The sequence below is a fragment of the Hirundo rustica genome, chromosome 2 (assembly GCF_015227805.2).
Source record: "Hirundo rustica isolate bHirRus1 chromosome 2, bHirRus1.pri.v3, whole genome shotgun sequence".
NCBI lineage: Eukaryota > Metazoa > Chordata > Aves > Passeriformes > Hirundinidae > Hirundo > Hirundo rustica.
In genome coordinates this window covers 47,797,834-47,820,963 of record NC_053451.1, presented here as the reverse complement: position 1 = coordinate 47,820,963, position 23,130 = coordinate 47,797,834, and the positions used below count along the sequence as shown (strand labels likewise).

At 48.8% G+C, this 23,130-nt stretch overlaps 1 protein-coding gene across 1 annotated transcript; it reads right to left on the bottom strand.

Annotated features, from left to right (window-relative positions):
* Positions 1-11,778: 11,778 nt before the first annotated feature.
* GSX1 (GS homeobox 1) lies at positions 11,779-12,929 on the bottom strand. The gene is made up of 2 exons (XM_040056418.2): positions 12,542-12,929; positions 11,779-12,134 (listed from the first exon to the last, which is right to left on the bottom strand). The coding sequence occupies exons 1-2, from the start codon at positions 12,927-12,929 to the stop codon at positions 11,779-11,781; spliced, it is 744 nt and encodes a 247-aa protein (XP_039912352.1).
* Between the last annotated feature and the right edge of the window lie 10,201 nt (positions 12,930-23,130).

The following is a 23,130-nucleotide window of genomic DNA, read 5'->3' as shown; positions in this document are numbered from 1 at the left end:
GTTGCAACCTACCAGGACAGAACTGAGGACTAAGCAATGCCTGTCAGTGCCTGTCTTCCCTATAGCCCTGTTGCCCCTGAGATGTTCTGGTGGAGAGTGTCCTGCCTCTGCTTTCTTCTCTTATCCAGAAACATCAGTGATTTTTATTTCCTTTCAAAATGCCAAATTTAGCAGGTCCTTTGAAGTTCTGTTGCACTTTTGAGACGAAATTGCAGTCCTGCTTGGACTGGCTCCATCTTACAACAAAGCGTCCTCCCATTTTTGGGCATTTTATACATTTTGGAGGACAAAGACGTGACTGTTAATTTTGTACGTACTGTTATTCAAAGCAGAAGCTCTGTGTTAGGAATACAATAACCCAGGCAGGGCGCAGCAATCTCTGTTGTTGTTTATTTAACAAAGGGACCTCAGGAAACATGGTGAGCGCAGCCAGCGAGCCGTGGCATGTGCGACGTGCCATGGAAGGGCTCTGCGTGTGGATGTGAGCCTGGGGGGTTCTGTAAGCATACAGGAGAGCACTAAGCATGGGGCACACGTCGTGCTAGGTGCTGTACGGAGGACACAACAGGTCCCCCTGCCTTCAGAGGCTGGTGAATGGAAGAGCCCAGGCATAGGTTCAGGCAGCTGGGAAGGGAAAGCTGCAAGTGGCTGTGAGACAGCAGTAGGGGAGGGATGGAGCCACCAGGATCAGTGTGTTACATCAGTCAGGAAAACAGAGCTCTGAAGGCGGACATGATTCTGGTGGTGTGAGTTTCTCATGGCTTGGGAGCAGCCAGCAAAAGCTTGGAGATATCACTAGAAATGCAGCCAGGGATAAAGGAGACCAGCACTTCGTGCGAGTCAAGGAGGGAGAACATCCTGGCTGGTCTGGTCTGGTCTGTTTGCACTGTGAGCTTTGAAGGCCTACAACTTGGAGCAACTCCTTGGGGCTTTCAAGGTGAGAAGTAGCCCATGCAGGATGATGCATGGCCCCACTAACACGTTGTACCAAACAGAAGGTGCATTCCCAAAGGGAGAGTGAATATCTCAGGAAGTCTTCAAAGGGGTCTGAGCTCAGCCATGGCACATATGTGTGTCCAGATAGGATCATGGATGATGACACCAACCCATGAAACAATCTACAACTGGATCAACAGTGCAGCACCACTCAGATAAAACGACCAAAGAAGTTCATGAATTCACGGTGAAGAGGGCTTGTCAGTCATTCTGAGTTCGTCTGGACTAGCTGATACAACTGAAAAAATAAGTGGTCCTCTCCTTGAAGAGAATGTCTTAGGCCATGTCCTCATACAGAAAGGTATTTAAATACCAGCTGCTCCCTGCTTAGTGGAGCTGTTGCTGAGATGCAATGGGTGAGGAAATCTCAGAGGTGGCAGCTGGAACACTTTGCCTGCTGTGTCTTGAGTAGCACTTGGACAGGTAGGAACCTGCTCATAAATGCAAAATTCTGTCATCCAGAATGTGCTTTAAGGGCATTTTTTCACTGGAAGCTAAGATGCCAATTCTCCTTCCTGCAGGTGCACCAACTGCAGATTTAGAGACGGAGCGGATCTTCAAATCTCAGTGGGAAAGTGTGACATATCCACCTGACAGTATATGCCTGCAAACGCCACTCTGCTTTCCAGATTGCTCAGGTTATGGATGAGCAACACAAAAGCGTTTTTCAGGATCAGATGCTGACTTCAGTTCCCCACACTTGTGGCACGTTTGTGTGAACAGAGTTTCTGTCTGGAGCAGCTCTCCCAGGGGATTGCTCCTCAGCTCCTCTGAGCAGCCTAGGGCCTGCAGCAAAGGGGACATAGGGCTCTTCAGCTCTCTCTTCAGGTGATCTGGGCTCTAGTGCCTATTCTAGTACCCAGCCCCATCAGTCTGATACTGCATTTACTGAACCATCCAGAACTTGTCAGATTAAGCACTGGACAATTCCTGCTTCAGAAAAAGTGGTTCAGCAAGGAATGGAAACTTTCCCACTGATGAGTTTGCAAAGAGCATAAGTGACTTGGCTAGACTTCAGAATCAAAGATGCTAGAGTAGATACGTTGTAGTTAGTAACTCACATGTTAGCATCTGTTTCTTGACAGCACTTAAATTATCCTCAGGACGGGTTTAGATCATTTGGGTAAATCCTTTCCACTCTTTTCTTAGGTCAGAGTTTGCTTTGTTCCTCATATTTCCCATGAGCTCCTTCCAAGGATACCTTGCAGTGGCTGATGAGCAACAGGGATGAATACTCAATTACCACTTTTGCATCCAGCTGAGAATGTTTCACCTCCACACCCTGTCCAGTGGCTCTTTGGTGCCACTGCTTCTGATTTCCTTAACAGAGTTATTGAAGTGCAGCTGCATAAATGCAGTTTTTACAGCTAAGGAACTTAGTTCAGCGAGCAATTATTCTCCAGGGGTTTCCCTGTCTCCCTCCTGGCATTGAGAATGCCTCCAACTGCACTTGGGCTGGTCTTTCTAGACTGCCTCTTGTGATGGTTTCCAGGGCCTGATTCAGCTAGTCTCACCAAGATAAGTCCTGCAGCAGGAGATAACTCTTATCGTTCAGGGCTTGTTGCTGTGCTCCCACCCTGAACAGGGAGTCTGCTCAAGCAGCTGAAGTATGCCTTCTGTGCAGGTCCTGCAGCTGGTGGGAGAATTCCCATCCTCATATTGATACCATAAATTAAGGTGTTTCACGTGAGTGGTTCAGACAGGTCTTTGCCAACCATTTCAAGTAACAAGAGATGAAAGAGGACTTTGGGATGTAGCATCTCAGGCCCACGCAAGCACAGAGAAGAGCCCAATACACAGCAGGAAAGGCCTCAGGCAATGTGAGACCGGTTTGTGCGCTAGCAAGGAGCTCACACACTTCACGTCACATGAAGGGTTATCCTTCTGTGCCCTGTGCTTTGGAACTGTGAGACTGAAGAACCAACGGAGACAGAGAGCAAGCTGGTTTTTGTGTTGATCCCTGTGGCTGGTCCCGGTTTGGCTCAGCTGCCCTGTGTTCCTCCTTAAAGATCAGCAGATCAGCCGTGATAAATAGTGCAAAACAGGCAAATGTCTGTCTAATGCTCTGAGATCAGCTGGCATTTAAAACTGGCCACAGAGTTCTTCAAAAAAAGAGTTGTTTTTTGAGTATTTGGAGTAAAGATAATTTTTAGTCTCAAACTTACAATGCCACAGCCATCTAGGAAACTAATTTGTTTATTTTGTATAGTAGGACAGTGTTGCCCTGTTGTTGATTTTGTCTGGGAAAGCATTTTCTGTTTGCAGAGGTAGAAGAGGAGGTTTGGGGCCAAGTCTGGTGGCTCAGCTTGGATGAACCGTTTCCAGGAGCGTACATTGGTAAATGAGGTGGCTCATCAGAGCCTGGGGTATTTCAACCCTGAGTTATCGGGTTAGAGAAAAAACTCCGTAACCTCCAAGTCATTAGTGTCGTTATTTTGCGGTGATGGAGAGCTTTCCTGCTTCCCAGGGAAAGATGGCTGAGTCAAAAGCAGGGAAATGCTTTCTTGCTCTGCTTGGCAAGAAATCATGTATTAAGTGGATGATACAAAGTGCTGACCAGCAGCCTGAGTTCTTGATTCTACAGACCCACACAGAGATACTGCTCAGAGAAGAGCCCTGCTGCCTTCTCCAGTGTCCATACTTCTGTGAGAGGGGAGCAGTTCACTGGTCTAAAAGCACAGTTTTCATCATCCCCCAAATACAAGTTCTGCATGTAACTGCTCTGGTGGGACAGCAGCTCTGCCTGGAGTACATGGTAAATTCCAGCGGTGTTGGCAGCATCTCCCAACTCAGACTGGTGTACGCTTGAATATCCTCAGTGACCTGAAGTTGTGCGTCGGAGTAGTTCATTGTTTCTTTTTGAACGGTGTCCTGGTACATGAGTCCATTTCTTGTATCTCTGACCCTCCACAGGACTGAGGGGGTGATGAGCTTTGGACCACTGAGTTGGTTTAGCAATACAAATAAAAACAAGGGTTGGGACCTCATTCGTATGAAGGGGATCCAGCTCTAGTTACCATGACACCATGACAATCAACTTGTTTACTGCTTCAAGGTACAGTCTAAACATTCTTGGCATGTAATTTGCATAGCAATATCCAGAATGCTTTGTGTCACTCTACTGTATTAGGGCTCTGCAAATGCATTGAAAGGTTTCTTTACATGTGTGCTTATCTAAAAAGAAAGGAAGGAGGAGAAAGGAGAAGAAAGCTTCACTTTTGGTAGCATGTTTCATACAAAGTGTAATCTAAACTGTGTGCAAAATTAAACATAAGAGCTGGATACATGACCCCCATATGTTCTGGGGAAAGAGGGGGGGGAGGTAATTATTCAGCAGCGGGTAGAAAACAACTGAGACTATCTAGCACTCTTTTTGGCAGAATATTTAAGCATGCGCTTAACTTTAAACAGGTGATTAACTGAAATGCAGGAAAGAAAAACAAAAAGACACAGAGAAGTGAGAAAAGTTAGATTAGTAGAAAAAGAGGGACTAATGACAGGGAGCCAGCTTGGCTGTGTGAGCTGGCAGCACTGCAGAAGGGCCAGGTCGGGTGTGTTGGCTGGGAATAGCTGGGTTGGAAGGGTGCATGGAGATCTGTGCCAGGACACCATGTACAGGGGACGCCTGTGTGGCAGTGAATGAGGCACCCAGGTATCAGCTGGCATAAACTGATGCTGTTCCTCTGCACTGGATGGAGCTCTGCTTGCTCACCACTGCTGACAGCCTGAGTGTCGGCTTTGACAGCTGTGCAAGCAGGGCTGGGAGTGAAACAGAGCCCCAGAATGTCTCTGAAAGGATGGGGTCTGGGGAGAAGACAGAAACAGGGGCAAGAATTGTGATTGATGGTAGTGAATGGCCAAAAGCATGCAAAGCTGGAGCTGGAGTCAGCCAGGGAGATGGGAATCTCGCCAGTTAGTGCAGGCAGGAGCGTGAGGGGGTAGCGGTGGGGAGGCTGAAAGCCTGGGAGATGATGCAACAGCAGAACAGGTTTTGATGTGCTGGAGCAGCTTGTATCTGAGTTGGGACAGATTGTCAGCCCTGCAAGGGGTCAGGATAGGACTCAGGCAGGTCAGAGATGCCATCAGAACCATTTCACTGCAGTCACAGGCATCTAGGTAGAAGGCATGAGGTCCAGCAGGTTTGACAACGGCAACACTCCAGCTGTCTTGTCTTCCCTCTGTGCCCATAGCACATCTAAGCTCAGAACTGGTCATGCTCAAAAGAGCATCTTGATGGCCAGGAACTAAGGACAGGAGTTTCCCACATCACCAGCTTTCCTTTACCTTCCCCCTAGTACAATGTGGGGTCCTCCCAGTGCAGGCACTAAAGAAAACTCAGAGTTGACATGGTGGCATCAAAGATAAATATCTCCTGTGGGTTCAGTGAATCTCTCAGACTCTGGTCAACTCAGAGATCAGAGCTGGTTTTCTCTAGAAGAAAGAATTAATGGAGAGGCATGTTAACATTTCTGTGTCTTCTACAATAGATGATCTGCAATCCTGGGCACTGTTCATAGCTGAGGCCGCGGGAATAGACTCAGGAGACAACCCACATCAGATGTGGGCATCTTGCTCAGCAGGATTGCCTTTACAGATGAGGCATCTCTCTGCTGCCTCCAGTAGAGCAGCAGCAAAGACATAACCCTGGTCTGAAAGAGCCCTGTCCTGAGTAAGAGGGCTCCCGGTGTGTATTTGTGTCACTCCTCGAGGAGCAGCCTCTGCCTCATTCAGTCTGTGTATCTCCTTTGCACCACCTGCCTTGTGGAGGCCTTTTCTCCCCGGAGTTAATGATCCCCATGAACTTCCTCTGGGTTTGTATCACACCAAGTGCAAAATAACTATGACTTTAAAGAAAACTTAAACAACGTATGTACATGTATTTTACCATTCCGTGCTTAATGTTTTACCATATTATGCTTAATCCTTCTGCTCTGCCTTGCCCAATACAAACCACCCAAACACCTGTGCATGTTGCAGGTCTGTATGGGTCATCTACTGTTATATGGTATTTAGCTGAGGCTTGACTGAGAAGGGAGTTCTCAATAAAAAAATAATAAAAATAATAAAATAAAATAAAAATATAATAATAATAATAATAATAATAATAATAATAATGGTGGAATCCAAGGCACTGCAGACTTTTGTCATCTACCCTGACCGGGATCAGTCAAGTACAGGCAGTTAGCGCTCCACACAGGATATTTATAATATTGTAAAATAGAACTAAATCTAAATGTATTTCCAGCCACAGCTACCATGTATTCCCTCCAACAATCTGGCTGGATCTGTCTTCTCTGACTATGCTTTCAGGTGTAAATTCACTTGTCAAGAACCATTTGAGGTGCCTGGATGTGTGCCTAGTGCTGTTTCAGATGTACCAAGGTACCTGACATCCCCATGAGGCTGGCAGGGGCAGTGACTGAAGCCAACCCAGACCGGATATTCCCACCCAAGATCCAACATATTAGTACACACCTGGGTTCAAGGCTCTGCCCATCCAGCTGCAAAGTGCATAAAATTAAGTATTCATAGTCAGTGACTGATGCTAACAGCTTTCATGGTTGGAAACCCGAGGCTGAGGAAAAGAATAGACACAGATCTGACAGGAGTTACTGTCTCCAAGGCACAAGGTTTTGGGTCCATGTTAACATTCTATTGACATGTTTTCTCCAATTTGGTCTATATAGGCTGATAGCAAATATGTGATAAAAATGTGCTCTTTTCCATGTGTTCTTCGTTGGGAACAAGCCTAATGGAAAACATCAAGAAGGAAAGGGGAAATTAGAGAAGATTTTAGCAGAATAAGAAAGGGGATAGAGCAAACTTAAGAATGAAGACTTTTTCTGTTTAGGTTAATTGCTACTTCTTTTTTTTTTTTTAGTTAGCTAGTAAGTTTGGTTTTATTTATATATGCTAGATATATATGGGTTGCATAAAATAGAGTATATAGAGTAGTTCCAGAGCAGTCAGGTGTCCAGCACCAGGCAGCCACTCCTGTAGAGCTACAGCCATATTAAGCATCAGGCCCAGCCATTTGCTGCCATCATCACTGTCAGTATCCTAGGAGATGTCCTGATCTTGCGTAATTGCATCCTGATAAATGAGTACTTTGTGATCATAGCAAAAACACTTTGAAAATTAATGTAATTGAGAGAGAGCTACTGTTGATGTACCTGTCTTCAAATCATTAGGAATATCATATAAAACTATTTTATTTAGGATCTTTTTCTGAACACCCGTCTATATTTTAAAGTAATTACATTCAGTGACCAAATTATATTATCGCTAGAGAATCAAATTTCAGAGCTGCCCTTAGGAACCTAAGGATTAAAAATGAAATTTTGTTATGCCAGCAAATTAACAGGTAAGATTCATTCTAAGTAAACAAGAGTGAAAGAAAAACACCCAGTTAACCACAATGTAATGCTATTCCAAAGCAGCAAGTCCCTTTTCCCCAAACACTATTCCAAAGCCATGGGGCCAGCTCAGAGCTGGCACTGTATAAATTCATTAACTACAGATAAACCAAATTATGGAATTCCTGAGTCAATAATACTAGTTTTGTGGTTAAGAGCAACAACATTTAAAATACCCATGCATGTTTTCAAATGTAAACCTATTTGATACAGCCTTTATGTGGAACAAAATGAGGTGGAGACATAAAAATAAAAATCACATTAATGTAAAAGCCAAATAATGCAAATTAATATTAAGTAGCTGAAAGTACACAGGTAATTAATGTTAAAAAGGTTCTTCATTCCAAACCTTTGGGGTTTTTCTGAGGTATCCACTTCATGTTCACATTTTGTGCCTGTGAAAAGAAAGTGGTTGTATTTGTGATAGGATTGGGTATAGGACCCCAAAATTCAGCAATACCAGTGCATGGAAAAGAGAGCCCAGGATCATCTTTTGTCCTCCTTTCCCTGCCAGGACAGCCACTTTTACTCTGGGATACAGTTTTTACAGCCTTGATAGCATCCAAAGAGTCTCCTCTCTGCATGCTAGGGCAGAAGTAATTCAACTTTAGGACAGAAATACGATTTAAAAAGTATGTGCTGGAAAATATTCAAACTCACTTTGTGCATTTATAAATCTGCTTCCTGCTGGAATCAGGTGAGACTGGGCATTTTAGATAATAAAATGCTTAAGTAACTTTCAGAAAAACCTGCTGCCAAAATGGCTAGAGATAGAAAGTTGAAAATTGGCATGTTATGACATTCACTTTAGCAGAGGTGCCCACGCTCTTCCCACAGCAAAATGACTTTAATTTGCCCAACCTCAGAGTCCTTGAAAATGACACTCTGAGCATTTGCTGTAATGATTTCTCACTAAATTAGAAAAATGCCCAACTAAGGAGGGATTATCTCTGCATGTGGATGTGGCATAATGACTGTCAAGTGCACTGAGAGCCCCACTGGGCTTTGCAAGGTACACAGGGTCTGCAGCAGAGGCCAGCGTGCATCGGAGAATATTAATACTGTCTTGTTGGGGCCATCCATTGTGATACTCCACTGCTGTTCAGACAAAATTATACCATATGAGGGAATTCTCTTCACTACTTTACATATATGAGGTACATTTTAGAGCTGAGGATTAGTTCCAAATTGTCTGGCTGACAAACTCAGCCCATAAAGGATGCAGTCACCTGTGTGCCCACACTCTCTGTAATGCGTGCATCGACTGGGGCAGCATCACATCCAGATTCTTCCTTGCAGCCCACAGCCACTGTGCCCGCAGTGAGGATGTGATAGTGAACATGATTCTGCGCACCCATAAAGTATTCCAGCTTCTCCCTCGGATCCCACCAGCTCTGGTTCCTCAGGACAGATTGTGTTTGTCCACAAACTGTCTGCCAGGCATGCAGCTGTCCAGGTTTCACAGCCAGCAAGGAACAAGCTGTGTGGACAGTGCCACTGCCTCATCATCCCTACCCCAGTGGTGAGAAACTCTCCCTGTCTGCCTCTGCTCAGCCTCAAAACAGGAGCGTGAGGAGGCACGTTTTGTACATCAGAGCTTGTGCCATGGAGGAACAGAGACGTGGTGGGAATGTGCTGGCAGATAAGGATGTTGAGAGCTTCAGCACCACCACCACAGTACCACTCCAAGAGCAGCACTCAAAACGCTCAGTGCTGATGTTCCTTGCATCTCACTGCCAGCCAACTGGCTCCATCCCATGCTGCCGAACAGGCATGAGGAGCACATGTCCATGCCTCTACGGGTGCCACTGGCTTCAGTGCCAGTGCTCTGCAGGAGGATGCCAGGCCCCTTGCTAAACCTACATTAGGCTGTTTCTGCCTCTATTTTGCAATGACTTTTCATAGCAAATCTGGTAAACTTAAGTGGGATGGGAGGTGAGCACTGGAAAGTCTACAGAGCTCTGCTGTGCCAATTAGGGTCCTCTGGGAGGTCTTTTCTGCTGAAACTGGTCCACTGGGGAAGGACGGGCACACAGGGAACATTACGGGGCCAGGCACCAGGCAAGACTGGCTGACTCTTGTATCAGGGCCAGATTTTAGTCTCAAACCTGCCGAATTCATCCCCAACAGTCAAGGGAAAAGGAGCCGGGAAGATGCTGCCCATCGGGTATCCTAACCACAAGCTTGCCCCACTAACCCATCTCAGCTGGGTAATGTGGGAAGCCAGCAGAGGAGGAAGCCAAGACAGAGAGATGAGAGGTCTAAGGGTCACAGGAGTCAGTGGGTGAAGGAAGGCCACCAAGGAGCCTGAACATTTTGTCCACGTGTATCAATCTTGGTAATGCAGCTACCTAGTGTCACCAAATCCTCGCAGCTTCCAGAACACAAACCAGGCTGCGAGTCACAGCATGGTGAGAGTACGGCCTTGTGCCTGTCCTGCACTGTCACATCTAATGGTCCCCCCCACCTCACATCATCCTGAGTGTCCCGAGAGCTCCACAGTGTGCCATAAGCTGCAGGGTCACATTTTGCACTCATCCTTGGAGTGGAGCTGCAGGAGCCGGTAGATCTTCCAGACCCACAACTATACAAGGTGTCCTGGGAAGGCTGGAGGGTGACGTGTTTGTTTTACGGACAGGACTTGATGTTGTCCCCGCTGTGGCACTTTTACCTGCTCTGCCTTTGCCCTTGATGCCCGGGGATCTCAAACCCACAGCTTCCCACACCAACTTCAGCCCGTGCGTGCGTGGAGCAGCACTGACCTTCTCTACGGGGATTTCCCATGAGGGACAACATCTCCCTGGCTCTTCCTGGTGCGTGTTTTGGACATGCTCTGGGATGAAAATATCGTCCCATCCCGGCATGGGCAGGAACCTGCGGTAGCCTAGGGACCCGAGCACATTCCCCGGATTGCAGGGTATGAAACCCGCCGTGCCAGGCGGTGCAGCTCTGCGGCCTCGCGGGGAGAGTCGAGGCATGGGCTGCCGATGCAGGGACGGCCGCTGCTCCCACTGAAGATCGTCCCCGTGAGCCCGAACGGAGCGAGAGTCCCTGCACCAGGGGCTTTTCCGCGCACTAACGGAGCGGCGGCCGGGGCGCCGGGCTCGGGGGTCCCGCACCCGAGGAGGTTGATGCCGGTCCGGCCCTCGCCACCGCTTGTGGCACCCCCCGGGACTGCGGCACCTCTCCGCTGCTTCCGACGGGGCGGGTCACCGCGCGTAAGAAACGGCAAAGCGCTGCCGGGAGCGGGGCTGCCGAACGCGGTGGTCGGGACGGAGGGAGCCCCAGCAGGGCCGGCCCCGGCCCCAGCCCCGGAGGGTTAGCGGGAGGCTGGGACGGTCCTTCCTGTCTGGCCGCGGAGGGCACCGCGAGAGAGGAGCCGAGTGCCGCCGGCAGCCAGATGTTTGTCCTGACCTACAGCCGTAGGCAGACTTGCGGCGGGGATGGGAGTTAAAGGCGTTCAGCCCGGCCTCTCCCCGGCCCCATCTTTAGCTTCGCGGGGGAGGACAGAGAGAGCCCCCGGGACAGAAGGCGGGGGTCCCCTGCACCCCGTACCTTCGGCTGGACGCGGAGAAAGGAAGAGTCCGCACGGTCTGCGCTCGCCGGGGCGGGCGGGTCCCGGTGCCGAGCTGCGGCGGAGAGGGTTGGAGAGCGACGGTGCTCCCAGCGCACGCCTGAGGACGCCGAGCAGCTGCTTTCTACGCCAAGAGAAGGAAATACACCACCAACGAGCTTTTATTGTGATCATAATCATTGTTATCATTGCCATCATCGTTTCTCTGCACATAAATAAATAAATAAATATCTCCCGCGGGGAAGGAGTGGGACGGAACGGTACAACCGCAGTTGTGCGCCCGGCAGCGAAGAAGTCAAAACAAAACAATTTCGTAAATGGAAAAAAAAAAAAATTAATAATAAAAAAATAACTCAAACAGCCTTCAACCCTCCCCGTCCGTCCGTCCGCTTTTGGGCACCGCCGAGTTACCAGAGGGAGCCCGGCACAGCATCCCTCCAGGCGAGCGCACCGCCGTCTCCGCGCAGCGTCCGCGCACTCCGCGCCCGTCTCGGTGCGAGGGGATGGCTGCGAGGAACTTCCCGGCTCGGGGCTGCGCCTGCCGGGAGACAAGTGAGGGAGCACTACGGGGCGACGCCTGGGGTCCTAGGGAGGAGTTTATTTACAGCAGGGTGCCGGGACACCCGTCCCCGGGGGCCGGGGGTCTAGAAAGGCGAGAAAGTCCTTTGTAAATTACACAAATGGTACAAAACAGTATAAAATCCTTCGGCTGCATGTCAGCACCGGAGCAGGCAGGACTCTCTCCCCTGCTTTTGCCACAGTTCCTGCGGAGCCGGGGTCTCGTGCGGGTGGTTAGGGGGTGACTGCGAGACCTCTGTCGTCCTTCCCCGAGGAGGACGGAGACATGCGCAAGTCCTCGTCGTCCTCCGAGCACTTAGTGGTGGATAGGGACGAGCATTTGCAGCTGTGGCCGCCCCCCCCGCCCCGGTGGGAGCTACTTTTGCCTTCTTTCTTGTGCTTGACCCGTCGGTTCTGGAACCAGATCTTCACCTGCTTCTCAGAGAGGTTCAGGTAGGTGGCGATCTCGATTCGCCGCAGTCGGGAGAGGTACATGTTGGAGGCGAACTCCCTCTCCAGCTCCAGGAGCTGCGTGCTGGTGAACGCGGTGCGCATCCGCTTGCTGCTGGGCAGCTGGCTGGACGTGCTGTCTGGGAATGGAGAGGAGCGCACCGTTAGGACCTGCCGAACCCTCCGCCTCCCGCCCCGCAACGCCGGGCGCTCGCCCGTCCCCGCGAAGCCCTCTTTGCCATCACCCCGTGGGTCAGCAGCCCCTACTCGTCCCCGGGGCGAGACGCAGCGAGGGGCTGCCAGGCTTCAGTCCGAGCCCACGAGGGTACCGCGGCCGCCTCTCCCCGTACGCGCGGCCCGGATCGGAGGCTCGGCGGGCAGCAGCGGGGCTTCCCCAGACGTGCCGGGACTCCCCGTCCATCCTCCTCGCGCTGGGCAGGCACCCCCCCTCCCCAGGTGTCTGCGGCAGGGTCCCCCGAACCCCGCCACCTCCCCAGCGCCGTCATGCAGGCATGCAGCCCCCGCTGCCCGCCGCTGCCCGCCTTACCCACGGAGATGCAGTGGAACTGCCGGGGGTCGGGCAGCGGGTAGGCGCCCTGGTAGAGCGCCGGGGCGTGCCCGACGCCGACGGCGGAGACGGAGTGCTGCTGGCGGGCCAGGGGCGAGTGGCAGTACTGGGAGCCGAAGGGAGGGAAGGAAGCCTTGATGAGGGGGATGGCGGGCGGCGGCGGGTGCAGCTGGGAGGCGGTGACACAGAGCGGGCAGACGCAGAGCAGCCCGGCCTTGCGAGCGTGGCAGGCGCCGGCCGGCAGCCCGGGCAGCGGGTGCGAGGGGTGCACGGCGTAGGGGAAGAGCGGCGGCGGAGGGCTGCCCTCTCCCTTCTTCTCGCCCGCCTCCCGCAGCACCAGCGAGTCCACCAGGAAGGAGCGCGGCATGGCCCCGCGCAGCCCCCGCGCAGCGCCCGCGCCCCGCCGCTGGCCAGCCCGAGTGGTGCTGAACGGCGCCCGCCGCCCGCTTTAAATAGCGCCCGCGCCATGTGATGGCGGCGCCGGGCGCTCAATGGGCTTTCTGTGGCCCTTCTCTTGGCATTCACGCCGCACGCTCCCTCATTATTTCCCTTGTTAACTAAATGAACTGCATAATGTACTCTATTCTTGTCGACCCCACCCACGCCGTAGCAGGCGGCCTCTCCCCTCCTCTCCCTTTGGCGGGGTTATTTTCTCATTCTCTCGCGATTTAATATTCTTTTCTTTCTCTTTATCGCTCTCCTTCGCTTTCAGCCCAGCTTTCAGCCCGTTCCCACTTGTTTATTTTGCCGGCTGCCGCCGCGGTCTCCGCCGGCGCCGGCTTCCCCTGCCAGCCCCCCGGTGCCTTTCCCACCTGTGGCACCAGGTCGGCCCCCCGGTGCCCACGGCTTCTCCCTCTCCCCTCGCCTGCGGGACGTCTCGTCCCCGCTGCCTCCCCCGCCGCTTTCCCCAGCCCCGCTTCTTTGTTCCCAACCCGGGTCCGGGACCCGCCGCTCGTCGCCGTCGCCGCCGTCGGGCGAAACCCCCGGCCACAGAGATGTGCCAGCCGGTGCTCCGCCGGCAAGGACATCCGCCGGGCCTCTGCGCGGGCGCGGGAGCCCGGGCACAGCAAAGGGGTGCGCAGAGCCACAGACATCTCGGCCGCGCCGGTGCGGGCAGCGAAAAGCCCACACGCAGACCCCGCTCCGCGCCGGCGGCACCCGCGGAGGGGAGAAGAAGCCCTCGGCACACTCCGCGTGTCTTTACAGCCGCTCCCTGTGCCCAGTCCCAGCGGTAACTCCTGCCGTGGCACCGTGGCACCCGAGCGCGGCGGCCCCGGCCCCGGCCAGCGCCAAACCGCGCTAGCCCGAGCCCGCGTCGCCGCGCACAAGCGCCGGGAAGTCCCCGGGGCTGTAGGGACGACAGGGAAACGGCTTGGTTTTCCCGAACGATGAGACTGAAGTTAAACACTGCGGTGGTGTCTGGATGTCTTAGCGCAGGGATCTGCGGAGTTCGCGGCGGTGCCCAAAGCGAGCGCGCGTTCGTCGCAGCGAGCGCGCACCGTGCAGCGGCTGCCCGCTCCTTGGAGCTTGCTGTTTTAGTAGGTGCAAAAGGAATGATAACAAATAAAAGAAAAAAAAAATTAAAATTCGTGGGGATACATATTCTACCCCGATTTTTCCCGTTTACGGGCAATAAAAAGACAATCGCACCCGCCGAGCCCTGTCAAAACGTGGGGAGATTGCTCCCTACAGGAACCTCCCTGCCTGGAAACCAAACAGATTTGTTTTTAAAGGTCGGGGGAAAAGGGGGTAAGGAAGAAAAAGCCTTGAAAGCGGCGTAGTCCCTGTATCTCCTGTCCGTGCAGGAGTTGTTTTGGCTGTGGTCACATTTCTTATAGTTATCCACGGGAGTTCTGCCGGGAGACTGTTGCCTGACTGTTGCCTGAGACTGTGCCTGACTCTAGAAATGTACCGATGTGCACAAATGAACGGCGAAAATTACAGAGCGAACAAAAACGAATGTTAATAAAAACCCAGTCCCGCAATGATATAGAAAGGATTCTCAAGCGTCCTTTCCCTGAAAGCGTTAATAGGGCTTGGATTTTTCTTTTTTATTTTTAAGGAAAAGGTATTTTAAAACATTTTCCGCCGCAGCCGTGTCCCGGGAAGGGTTGTTTTTTCCCGCTGAGAAGTGGCTCGCCACCGGGGGGTGGTGGATTCAGCCTTATTCCAAGGGATTCCCGCTGCCCAGGGGCTGAACCCCGGGGCTCCGAGCCGCAGGGAGGCAAAGGGTTAACAACTTCTGAATGCACACCAAGCCCAAAGCTACTGGGAAAGAATATCCAAAAAAATAACCAGTTTTTTTTTCCAGCCGCTGGACCTTATTGAATGTCATTGAAGAAAGTTTTGAATGCCAGATAAAGAGAGGCGAATTAAAGTGTGTGACAGCAGAGGATAAGCAAACACAAAGAGAACTCTGTCACACTTTGGGCAAAATCCGTGGGCTTTTTACCAAGCCTCTTCGCTATGATTGAATTAAGTAATAGGAAAACATTTTCTTTCAGTTTAGAGCCATTAGACAAAAACTTCAAAGCGAATAACACTTTTTAATGTGCAGCTCAACAATGGAATCTGTTTTGTGCTGAAATGTTTAAATGGTTTGTTGTGCAACTGTGGGCTGAAATAACCTAGACTGCAGCAAAATAGCATCCTTCAAGCCGTTTTATGAGCGCTTGAAACTAGCAAAGACCTTTAATCCCAGCTCTTTAAACCAGCTCCCCTCCTCGTCTTTTTGTGCCCCCCCCCTTTTTTTTTGTTTGTTTTCTTTTTTTTTTTTTTTTGGGGGGGGGGGGGGTTAGGGTTTGATTTAGTTTGGTTTGGCTTTTTTTTAATAGAGGAAATTCTTCTCATTATATTTGCTATCTCGAAACGATGGCCGCTGAACGAAAAGGGTTCCGAGCGAGGGGGAGAGCGCTCCGCCGGCGGGGTTCACGCTGCGGGCGGCTCGGGGGGCGCGGGGGGAGCCCCTCCCGGGCTGCCGCTGCTGCGGGGGGCGGCGGGCCGGCGGCCCCGGCCCCGCTGCGCTCCCGGCGGGACAGGGTCCCCGGCGGCAGCGGGGAGCGCCGGCGCTCGGGCTCCGGCCGGAGAGAATCGGCCGGTGGTAGCTGCTCCCCCCGAGCCCTGCCCGCGCTGTCCCAGCCCCCGGGGAAAGGGGACGGGGAGAGGGAAGCGCTGGGGTGAGCATCACCTGGGGAGCCCTTGGTGGGGGGAACGTCAGGGATCGCTGTGGGGGATGAAGGGGAGAGAGAGCAACAACACTGGCGCTGGCGCTGGCGCTGGCTGAGCCGTGCCATCCCTCCGGGGGCTGGGTGACCGACGGCACGGCTGCTGCGAGGGGACAAGGTGTCACAGTGCCGCTGCCTGGGGGCGCCTGTGCCCACACGGGCTGGAAAGAGCTCCCGCATCATTTTGAGGGACCGGCCATCATCGCCTTTTGTGATGAGGCTCTCGCTCTCCGCGGTGCTCGCCGTTCCTGTCTGAGGGTAGGAGGTGCCACGCACCATCAATCCCTAAGTAAGGCATGGAGAGGTGCGTTAGTTTGGGAGCTGTGGGAAGGTGAGGATGAAATCCCACTGGAATGAGAAGGAATCGCTATTTCCAAGGAGACCACGTCCTTGGTAGCTGAGCAGGGCTGACGATTTGTGGGTGACTGTAATATTCCCCAGCCGAGATCGGGTAATTCTTTTCCAATGGCAAATAGCAAAATGTAAATCAAAGCCAACACCGAACCACAAGGCACTCAACATGTGAAGGATTGTCCAAGGAATGTGCTTACATTGGACAGACACACCCAGGAGCAAGCCTGTGAGATCCCTGTGAATCCCTTCAATTAACTCCACCACTGAATGATTCTGAGTTTGAGTAACCTGTAATAGTTTTGGTGTACTTGGTTTTACTTCTGGCCTCGAGTGATCCACAATACAAGGTATTCCAGAAACATAAGCAATGTTTGTGCTTCATTTCCGTTTTTCCAAAATAAAGGCTAAACTACAGGGGCTTTTGTTGTGTGAGTTTTTCTTTATCTCTTGTCTGTTCCTCCTCTCAAATTTATACTTCCATAAATTTTGTAGCCTATCAGCAATGGCTTTAAAGGAGGGTTTAAAATAAAAGAGACTATTTACAAGGACAAATATTGTTAGCACAAATGGGAATGGATTTAAATTGGAAGTGGAGAGCTTTAGATTATTTGTTAGGAAGAAATTCAGAGGCTAATGAGACACTGGAACAGGTTGTCCAGGGAAGTTCTGGATACCCCATCCCCAGAAGTGCTGAAGGCCAGGCTGGATGGGACCTGAGAACCTGCCCATGGTGAGGGGGGTTGGAACTAAATGATCTTTAAGGTCCCTTCAACCCTAAGTCATTCCATGTTTCTATGACCCAGCCCTGCCACATTTCCATATGGTTCATCCAGTTTCATTTATTTTCCATCACAAGCTATCAAGACAACAGCTTATCTTGCCAGTAAAACCTGTGGCACCAAATTGAAGCTGCTTGTTTCTGTGACCTTTATTTTCTCTTTCCACAGCAGACACCTAGGGTAGAGATTTGCCATTTAGATCTTCTTCAGTCCCATTGGCTCCTAAGAGGGTTGGTCTATAAGAGGAATCTTGTGCTCATCTTCTAAGAAGAGAATTTGTTGCTCTATTTCTCCTCCTTGATTTGACCTTTCACGGAGGAAGCAGTTTCAAGGAAGTAGCTGAGCATGAATAGCAACAAAATAACAAGAAAAGTGGGAATATGCAAAACCAAACAATTTAAAACAACCTTTTCTTTTATAGTGAGACCACATTTCAAATTGCTGGTGACCTCGTAGGACAAAAGTACTCAAAGGATGAAGAATTGCTTGGGAGTAATGAAGACAAGGAATTGCAAAAAAGGAGCTGGATATTAGTTCTGCAGATGTTGTTAAAACAAACAAACAAAAAGTTAGAAATACCAACCTTCAACCTCAGAATCGACCCTATTTCCCAGCCCTTTTTTATTGTTGTCTTCTCCTTTCTCCAAACTTCTCACCTTTATATATTTCAAGTCCTCTACAAACTGAAAGTTTTAGAGGTTGTCAGACTGCTCTTTGAAAACATTCAAAGGGAAATTCTGTCATCCTGTTTGGTAAGAAGCTATATCGTATCTGTTGATTATATGAAGATTTAGAACAGTTTCCTGCAGCTGATGTGCTTCTTTTCAGGTTTTAATCACATTAATACGGATGGTATCATCAAACCACGTTGATCTGCAGCATGGGTACTTGGGGTTGTAGGTACACTGGTTTCAGTGCTGGCTTCTTGTCCTCTTCCTGGCAGATTTGGAGGGTTTTGCAGTGGATGTAGCTATTGCTGAATGAGACATCTGGTTAGTGCACTCTGTGATGGCAGAGAAAGAACAAAAAGTCTGTTAGACTCACTGATAAAGATCTTTCTGCAACTTCTAGGTGAAGTTCTAGAGGAAGTCAACAGAAGAAGAAGAGAGGGAGAAAAAAAAAAAAAGAAAAAGAAGGAAAAAAAAAAAAAAAAAAAAAAAAAAAAAAAAAAAAAAAAAAGAAGAAGGCAGTTTTCCCCTATCATTTAAAAGAGAATACCAGAGAGCTGAAGGTACTAGAGCCAATAAAGCCACTGAAGAACAAGCTCCCAGGTGGAGTTCCCTAACACACAGAAGGCATTTCCTGGATGCTTTTGCAACACTACTACACAGCCACATGCAGAAACACATCACGAGTCGCCAAAGGAGGAGCGTGGAACTGCTGGTGACATGGTGACAGAGTCTGAAAGTTGCAGAACTTTGTAGCCTAGTTCCTTCTTTGATGCTGACAAACACGTTTTCCTCAAGTGTTTATCACACATGAACATGAAATTATTATCTTAAATGTTTATTCAGCTTGTGTAAAGCAGACCTCACTAAGGTATGTTAATTCCTTTAACTTGCCAGTCCTAGCAGTAGACTGGGAAAAGGAGCATTCTGAACTGACAAAATAATTTCCTTATTTTCACTGCATTTTTGAGGAATTTAACACCGCTTCTGAACACAGTAGAGTATCCAGGACATATTAGGTTACACGTGTTCGTGTTTGCATATCTGGATATGAACTGATATATATATATATATATATATATTTAGACATATCAAGTGTGTATGATGGGTGTTTACAGCCTTACACAACCATACTGTGGCAATTATATGAGAAATAATTTCCTGGAAACTGAGCCATTTCTTGACCTCCTTATATTTGCATGCAAATCTTGTGGTTTACTGCAGATTATTTTTTAGAGACACAAAACAACCACTGGTTAACAAAAACAACATAAAGTATATCCAAGACAGTACGTGACAAAACATACGTGGTGCCACTGCATTTTTTTATATTTTAAATGCAAGTAAAGCCTGTGAATTTCTTTTTTCTGCTTGTTTGTTTTGGTAATCTGTCCTGGATTAGTAACAGACCTGGGAAGTTTCCTACTCAAAAAGTGAATGTCACAAATCTGACTTCACGCCCTTTTGCTGTTAGATTTTCATCTTCCACGTTTGGAGAGTGGTGTCAAAGACTCTCCTGTCCTATGTCCCTGTGTACCTGGTGTGTAGAATCACGGCTGAGCTACTGCTGGGGATGTGCATGAGCAAACAGGCTCAAAGTTTCTCTTGAAAGAGCCCAATTTTTGTCTTTAGCTTCACGTGCCTGTCTCTCCCACCACGGGCTAAGGTGGTTCCTTTCATTGCGGCCCAGCAATACTGTCCACCACATCATCCCAAGCAGACCAATCTTATATTTTGGGAAGATAGCCCAAAGCTGGGTGCTTTGATATGAAGAAGATTATCCCAAAATATGGGCCTTATGCCAGTGAAGTTCAATAGGAAGGCAGCATACCCAAAATGCAAGTTGGATTTCCCAGACTTACGGAATCATTCAGGCTTGTCAGACCCTTGAACTTCAACTCTTGCAGTTTGCGAGAAATACTTAATCATGAAATGATAAATTCATGGCTGTATAAATGCTGATCATCGGCCATTCAAAATTTTCTTTCTCCCCTATAAGACACAGAAGAGTCTTGGCCGAATTTCAGGCTTTATGTGGTTGTACTGTGGCTACACGGAACTCTCCTCAGTGTGTTACCTGCCTCTGCACACATTACAGACATACATTGTTGTAAGAGGAGGGAGTATAGGTGAGAGCTGGTCATTGTTGGCTCCCTTTGTAGTCAGTGGGAAGAAACATGTACCTGCACAGAGGGATTCATTTGACTTATTGCAGAAACACTCAAAAAAAAAGAAAATATCCCACCAGAAGTCTATAGCCGGAGCTATAGGGGATCCCTAAGTGCCTACCCCAAGTGCTCATGCCCAGGTGAAGCCCATGGCTGCTCTGTCTCTGCACTGCTCTGCCTCAGCCCTTCCTTCTCCCGTGGATTCAGGCTGCGACTCTTTGGAGCCTGAACTCTCTGGAAGCCATGGAGCTGCACAGTGGAGCTGCGTGGAGCCCCTCTACTCCCACTTCTGAATCACTGAATCTGACAGTGAATCATTGTTTCTCTGACACCTCTTGCAGCTTGTATAGATGAGGTCAGAGCCTTTTTGACTCTACTTCTGTCCCAGAGTATGGCAACTAATTAGAACCCTGCGTGGGTTTGGTGTTCCTGTCCCAGGAGACCAGATTGATCTATTAGATTTTCGGCATTCCTCTTTACTCTGTATCTTCTAAATTTTCCCTCCAGTTTTTCAACTTTACTCCTTCCTTAGATGCTGTCCTTACTTTTCTTTCTCTTCTTCAGAGTGTCTGTAATTTTTTCCATCACTATCTTCCCTTGTTGTCTCTCTTTTCTTCTCTTCAGCCAGGTCAGTCTCTCAGTAAATGGAACAAGGCTTCTAATAGCTTTTCATCCAGAAGTGTGAGGGAAAAGTTTCAAGTCTGAAGTCTTCCAGTTATTGCCTCCAAAAGATAAAACTAGAAGGGTTTCCAGTCTTCTCCAAATTTTTCTCATTGCCCAGATGCAGGGCTAGAAGAAAACAAAAAACCAACAAACCCAAAACAAAACAAACCCAAACAAAACAAAAACCTAACCCAACCAACCAACCAAAAACAAACAAAAAACCAAACCAACAAAACCCCCAAACAGATGAGGACACTGCTGTCTTGGTCACAGACACATAAAAAGAAGCAGTAGGTTAAGGTCTCCATAAAGAACAGGCTGGGGGAAAAGGAATGTAGCAATCAGGAAAGAGAAGGAGATAAATTCAGAAATTTCAGTAGATATCAGGAGTTCTCAGTGGTGAATAAATATTTAGATCTAATCTTTAGCACCGTCTGAAAAAGCTCAGCAATTGCACAAATTGTCCGCTCTTCTCAAGAGATTTTAACCAAACTTCCACTTGTTCTCTTTTGACAGATGAGATGTTCTACGCCAAAGAAAAACACACTGAAGTGCATCTGCCACAGTTTTCCATCTCACTTGTCCTGTGGACATTCTCTGTCTTTTATTTCATCAAATCCCTTCCAGCAGTATAATCAACCTTGCATCAGGGAAACTCTTTCTCCCTTCAGAAGGGAGGTTTTTTTCTATCACTGGCGGCCTTAAAACTACGTCTTCCTTTTTGGAGCTGTGGCAGAGAAGGAAGGTTCCTGCTTCCATGTTGCTGCTTGCATCATCAAGGCTTCTCTGCTTCTTCATGGAGCAACACGATTTGGATTGATGGTAAAAATCTCCCTTTGAAGGAAGAAGACCTTCCGAGGGAATTACTGCAGTGGTGACGTGATAGGCAAAAAGAGCACGAGAGTACGTGCGTGTGGTGCCTGTCTATTCAGGACCTGTCTGAGCTGAGATGCTCCTTTGAGACATGGGTTTGCAATCTAAGTCAGGGGCCAAAAATACTTTGCAGAAGTGACAAAAAATCCCACATAAAACCAGCCCAGAAGTAAGCTGAACACCCTGTGAAGGGTGCTAGAACAGAGCCAAAATCATGACAAGTGTTTTCCACTCTCTGAAAACCAAAGAAATAACAAAGCTGCCAGTAAAACCTTTAAAAAATTATTATCCAAACCACAAATGCACACAAAAAGTTGCAAGCCTGAGTCTGAATATCACCATTGTGGCCTCCATGAAGCCTACCAGCATTCAGTTGTTTGTTAGATCAGGTTATCTGTCAGGGATCAGAAGCACATTGTAATGCTCTTCTGAGACCAGCTCATTCTGCTGACTCTTGGTCACTCCAGGGTGAATTATCACAGGTTCTGTCACATCTCTGTCACTTGGAAACTCTGTTTGAGGGTTAAAGGATACTTTCTTGTATGTTTGGATCCTATTTCACCGGGTTGTATGGGCTTTTTCAACCCAGGCAATGTGGGCAAAGCAGTACAAGTTCAACCTTCCTTGTACATGTCCCTTTGGTGGCCCCTTCGACTATGCTTGGAAGTGAGAAATGGGGGAAGTCATCTCTGCAGCAGCTCCCATGAGATGGAGAAAGGCAGCCAAGATGTGGAAGTGCACAAGGGAAAGAGCTCTACTGCCTCCCTTTCCAAAAAAATATTATTTTTACTGTTTAAAGTATTAAGTTAAACATGAGGAAATAATCAAGAATTAAATAATAATATTCAAAATGTAATGGTAAACATGAAGGAATAATCAAGAGAAATTTTCCCTTAGTTGTGGAAAACTGTTCCCAGCAGAGTCTCAGGAGAGTCTCAACAGAATAGCTCAGGAGAGAGAGGAAAATATTTCATTAGAATTAAAAACTAACAAAGGAGAACAGCAAAAAAACCCAGCCCATTCATTTAATGTCTTTTTAAAATGGCAAACTTAGAAAACATTGCCATTTATGATGCATATGTCATACCTGCTCTGTCACTGTTCTGCTCTGTTGTTTCACATCCTCTCCTGGGCAGCTGGATATGGTGGATGGCTTCTGACATTGAGCCACCTCTCAGCATCCTAGCAGGACCAGTGCTGAGAGACTGTGGGCTCTTACAAGAGAAAAACTACCACATCTATGCTTCCTTGCCTCAATTTAAACTTTATTGCTTAAGTATTATCACATCTTCAGGTTCCCGGTCAGATGTGTTTTGAAGTCAGTGGAAGAACTGCCATTGCTTCCAATGGCTTTTGAAAACCTATCACCTTGCAATATTTTCTAGGGGTTTGTTGTTGTCCCCTCTTCTAGGAATTTGTTTTGTGCTGTTCTTCACACCAGGCGAGTAAAAACGTTCAGCAGTCTCTGATTCTCCTTCCACTTCATGGTATATCTTCACAAACTTCTATTTCCCATCCTGGGAACACATCAGGGAGCACAGTCCAGCCTCCCTCCTCACATCCCAGAAGTGCCAACAGCAGCAGCAGAAGTTGCTGAGCTGTGCTCAGACTTTAGGGGCCTTTCAAGAGTAGATACATCCTGCATTATTAAATCCAAGGCAGGAGATAATGTCAGGCAATACATCTTGCTTATTTTTGTGTTTATGTTAGTGCTTTTATAGGGAGCAATATTTCAATTATCTTGAAACAACCCCTGGCCATCTCCTCGTGTCGTACTCGGGCTTGGTTGACAGAGTGGTTTAAGTACGTGTGAGTTGGGTGCCTTCTGGAGAAGAACAA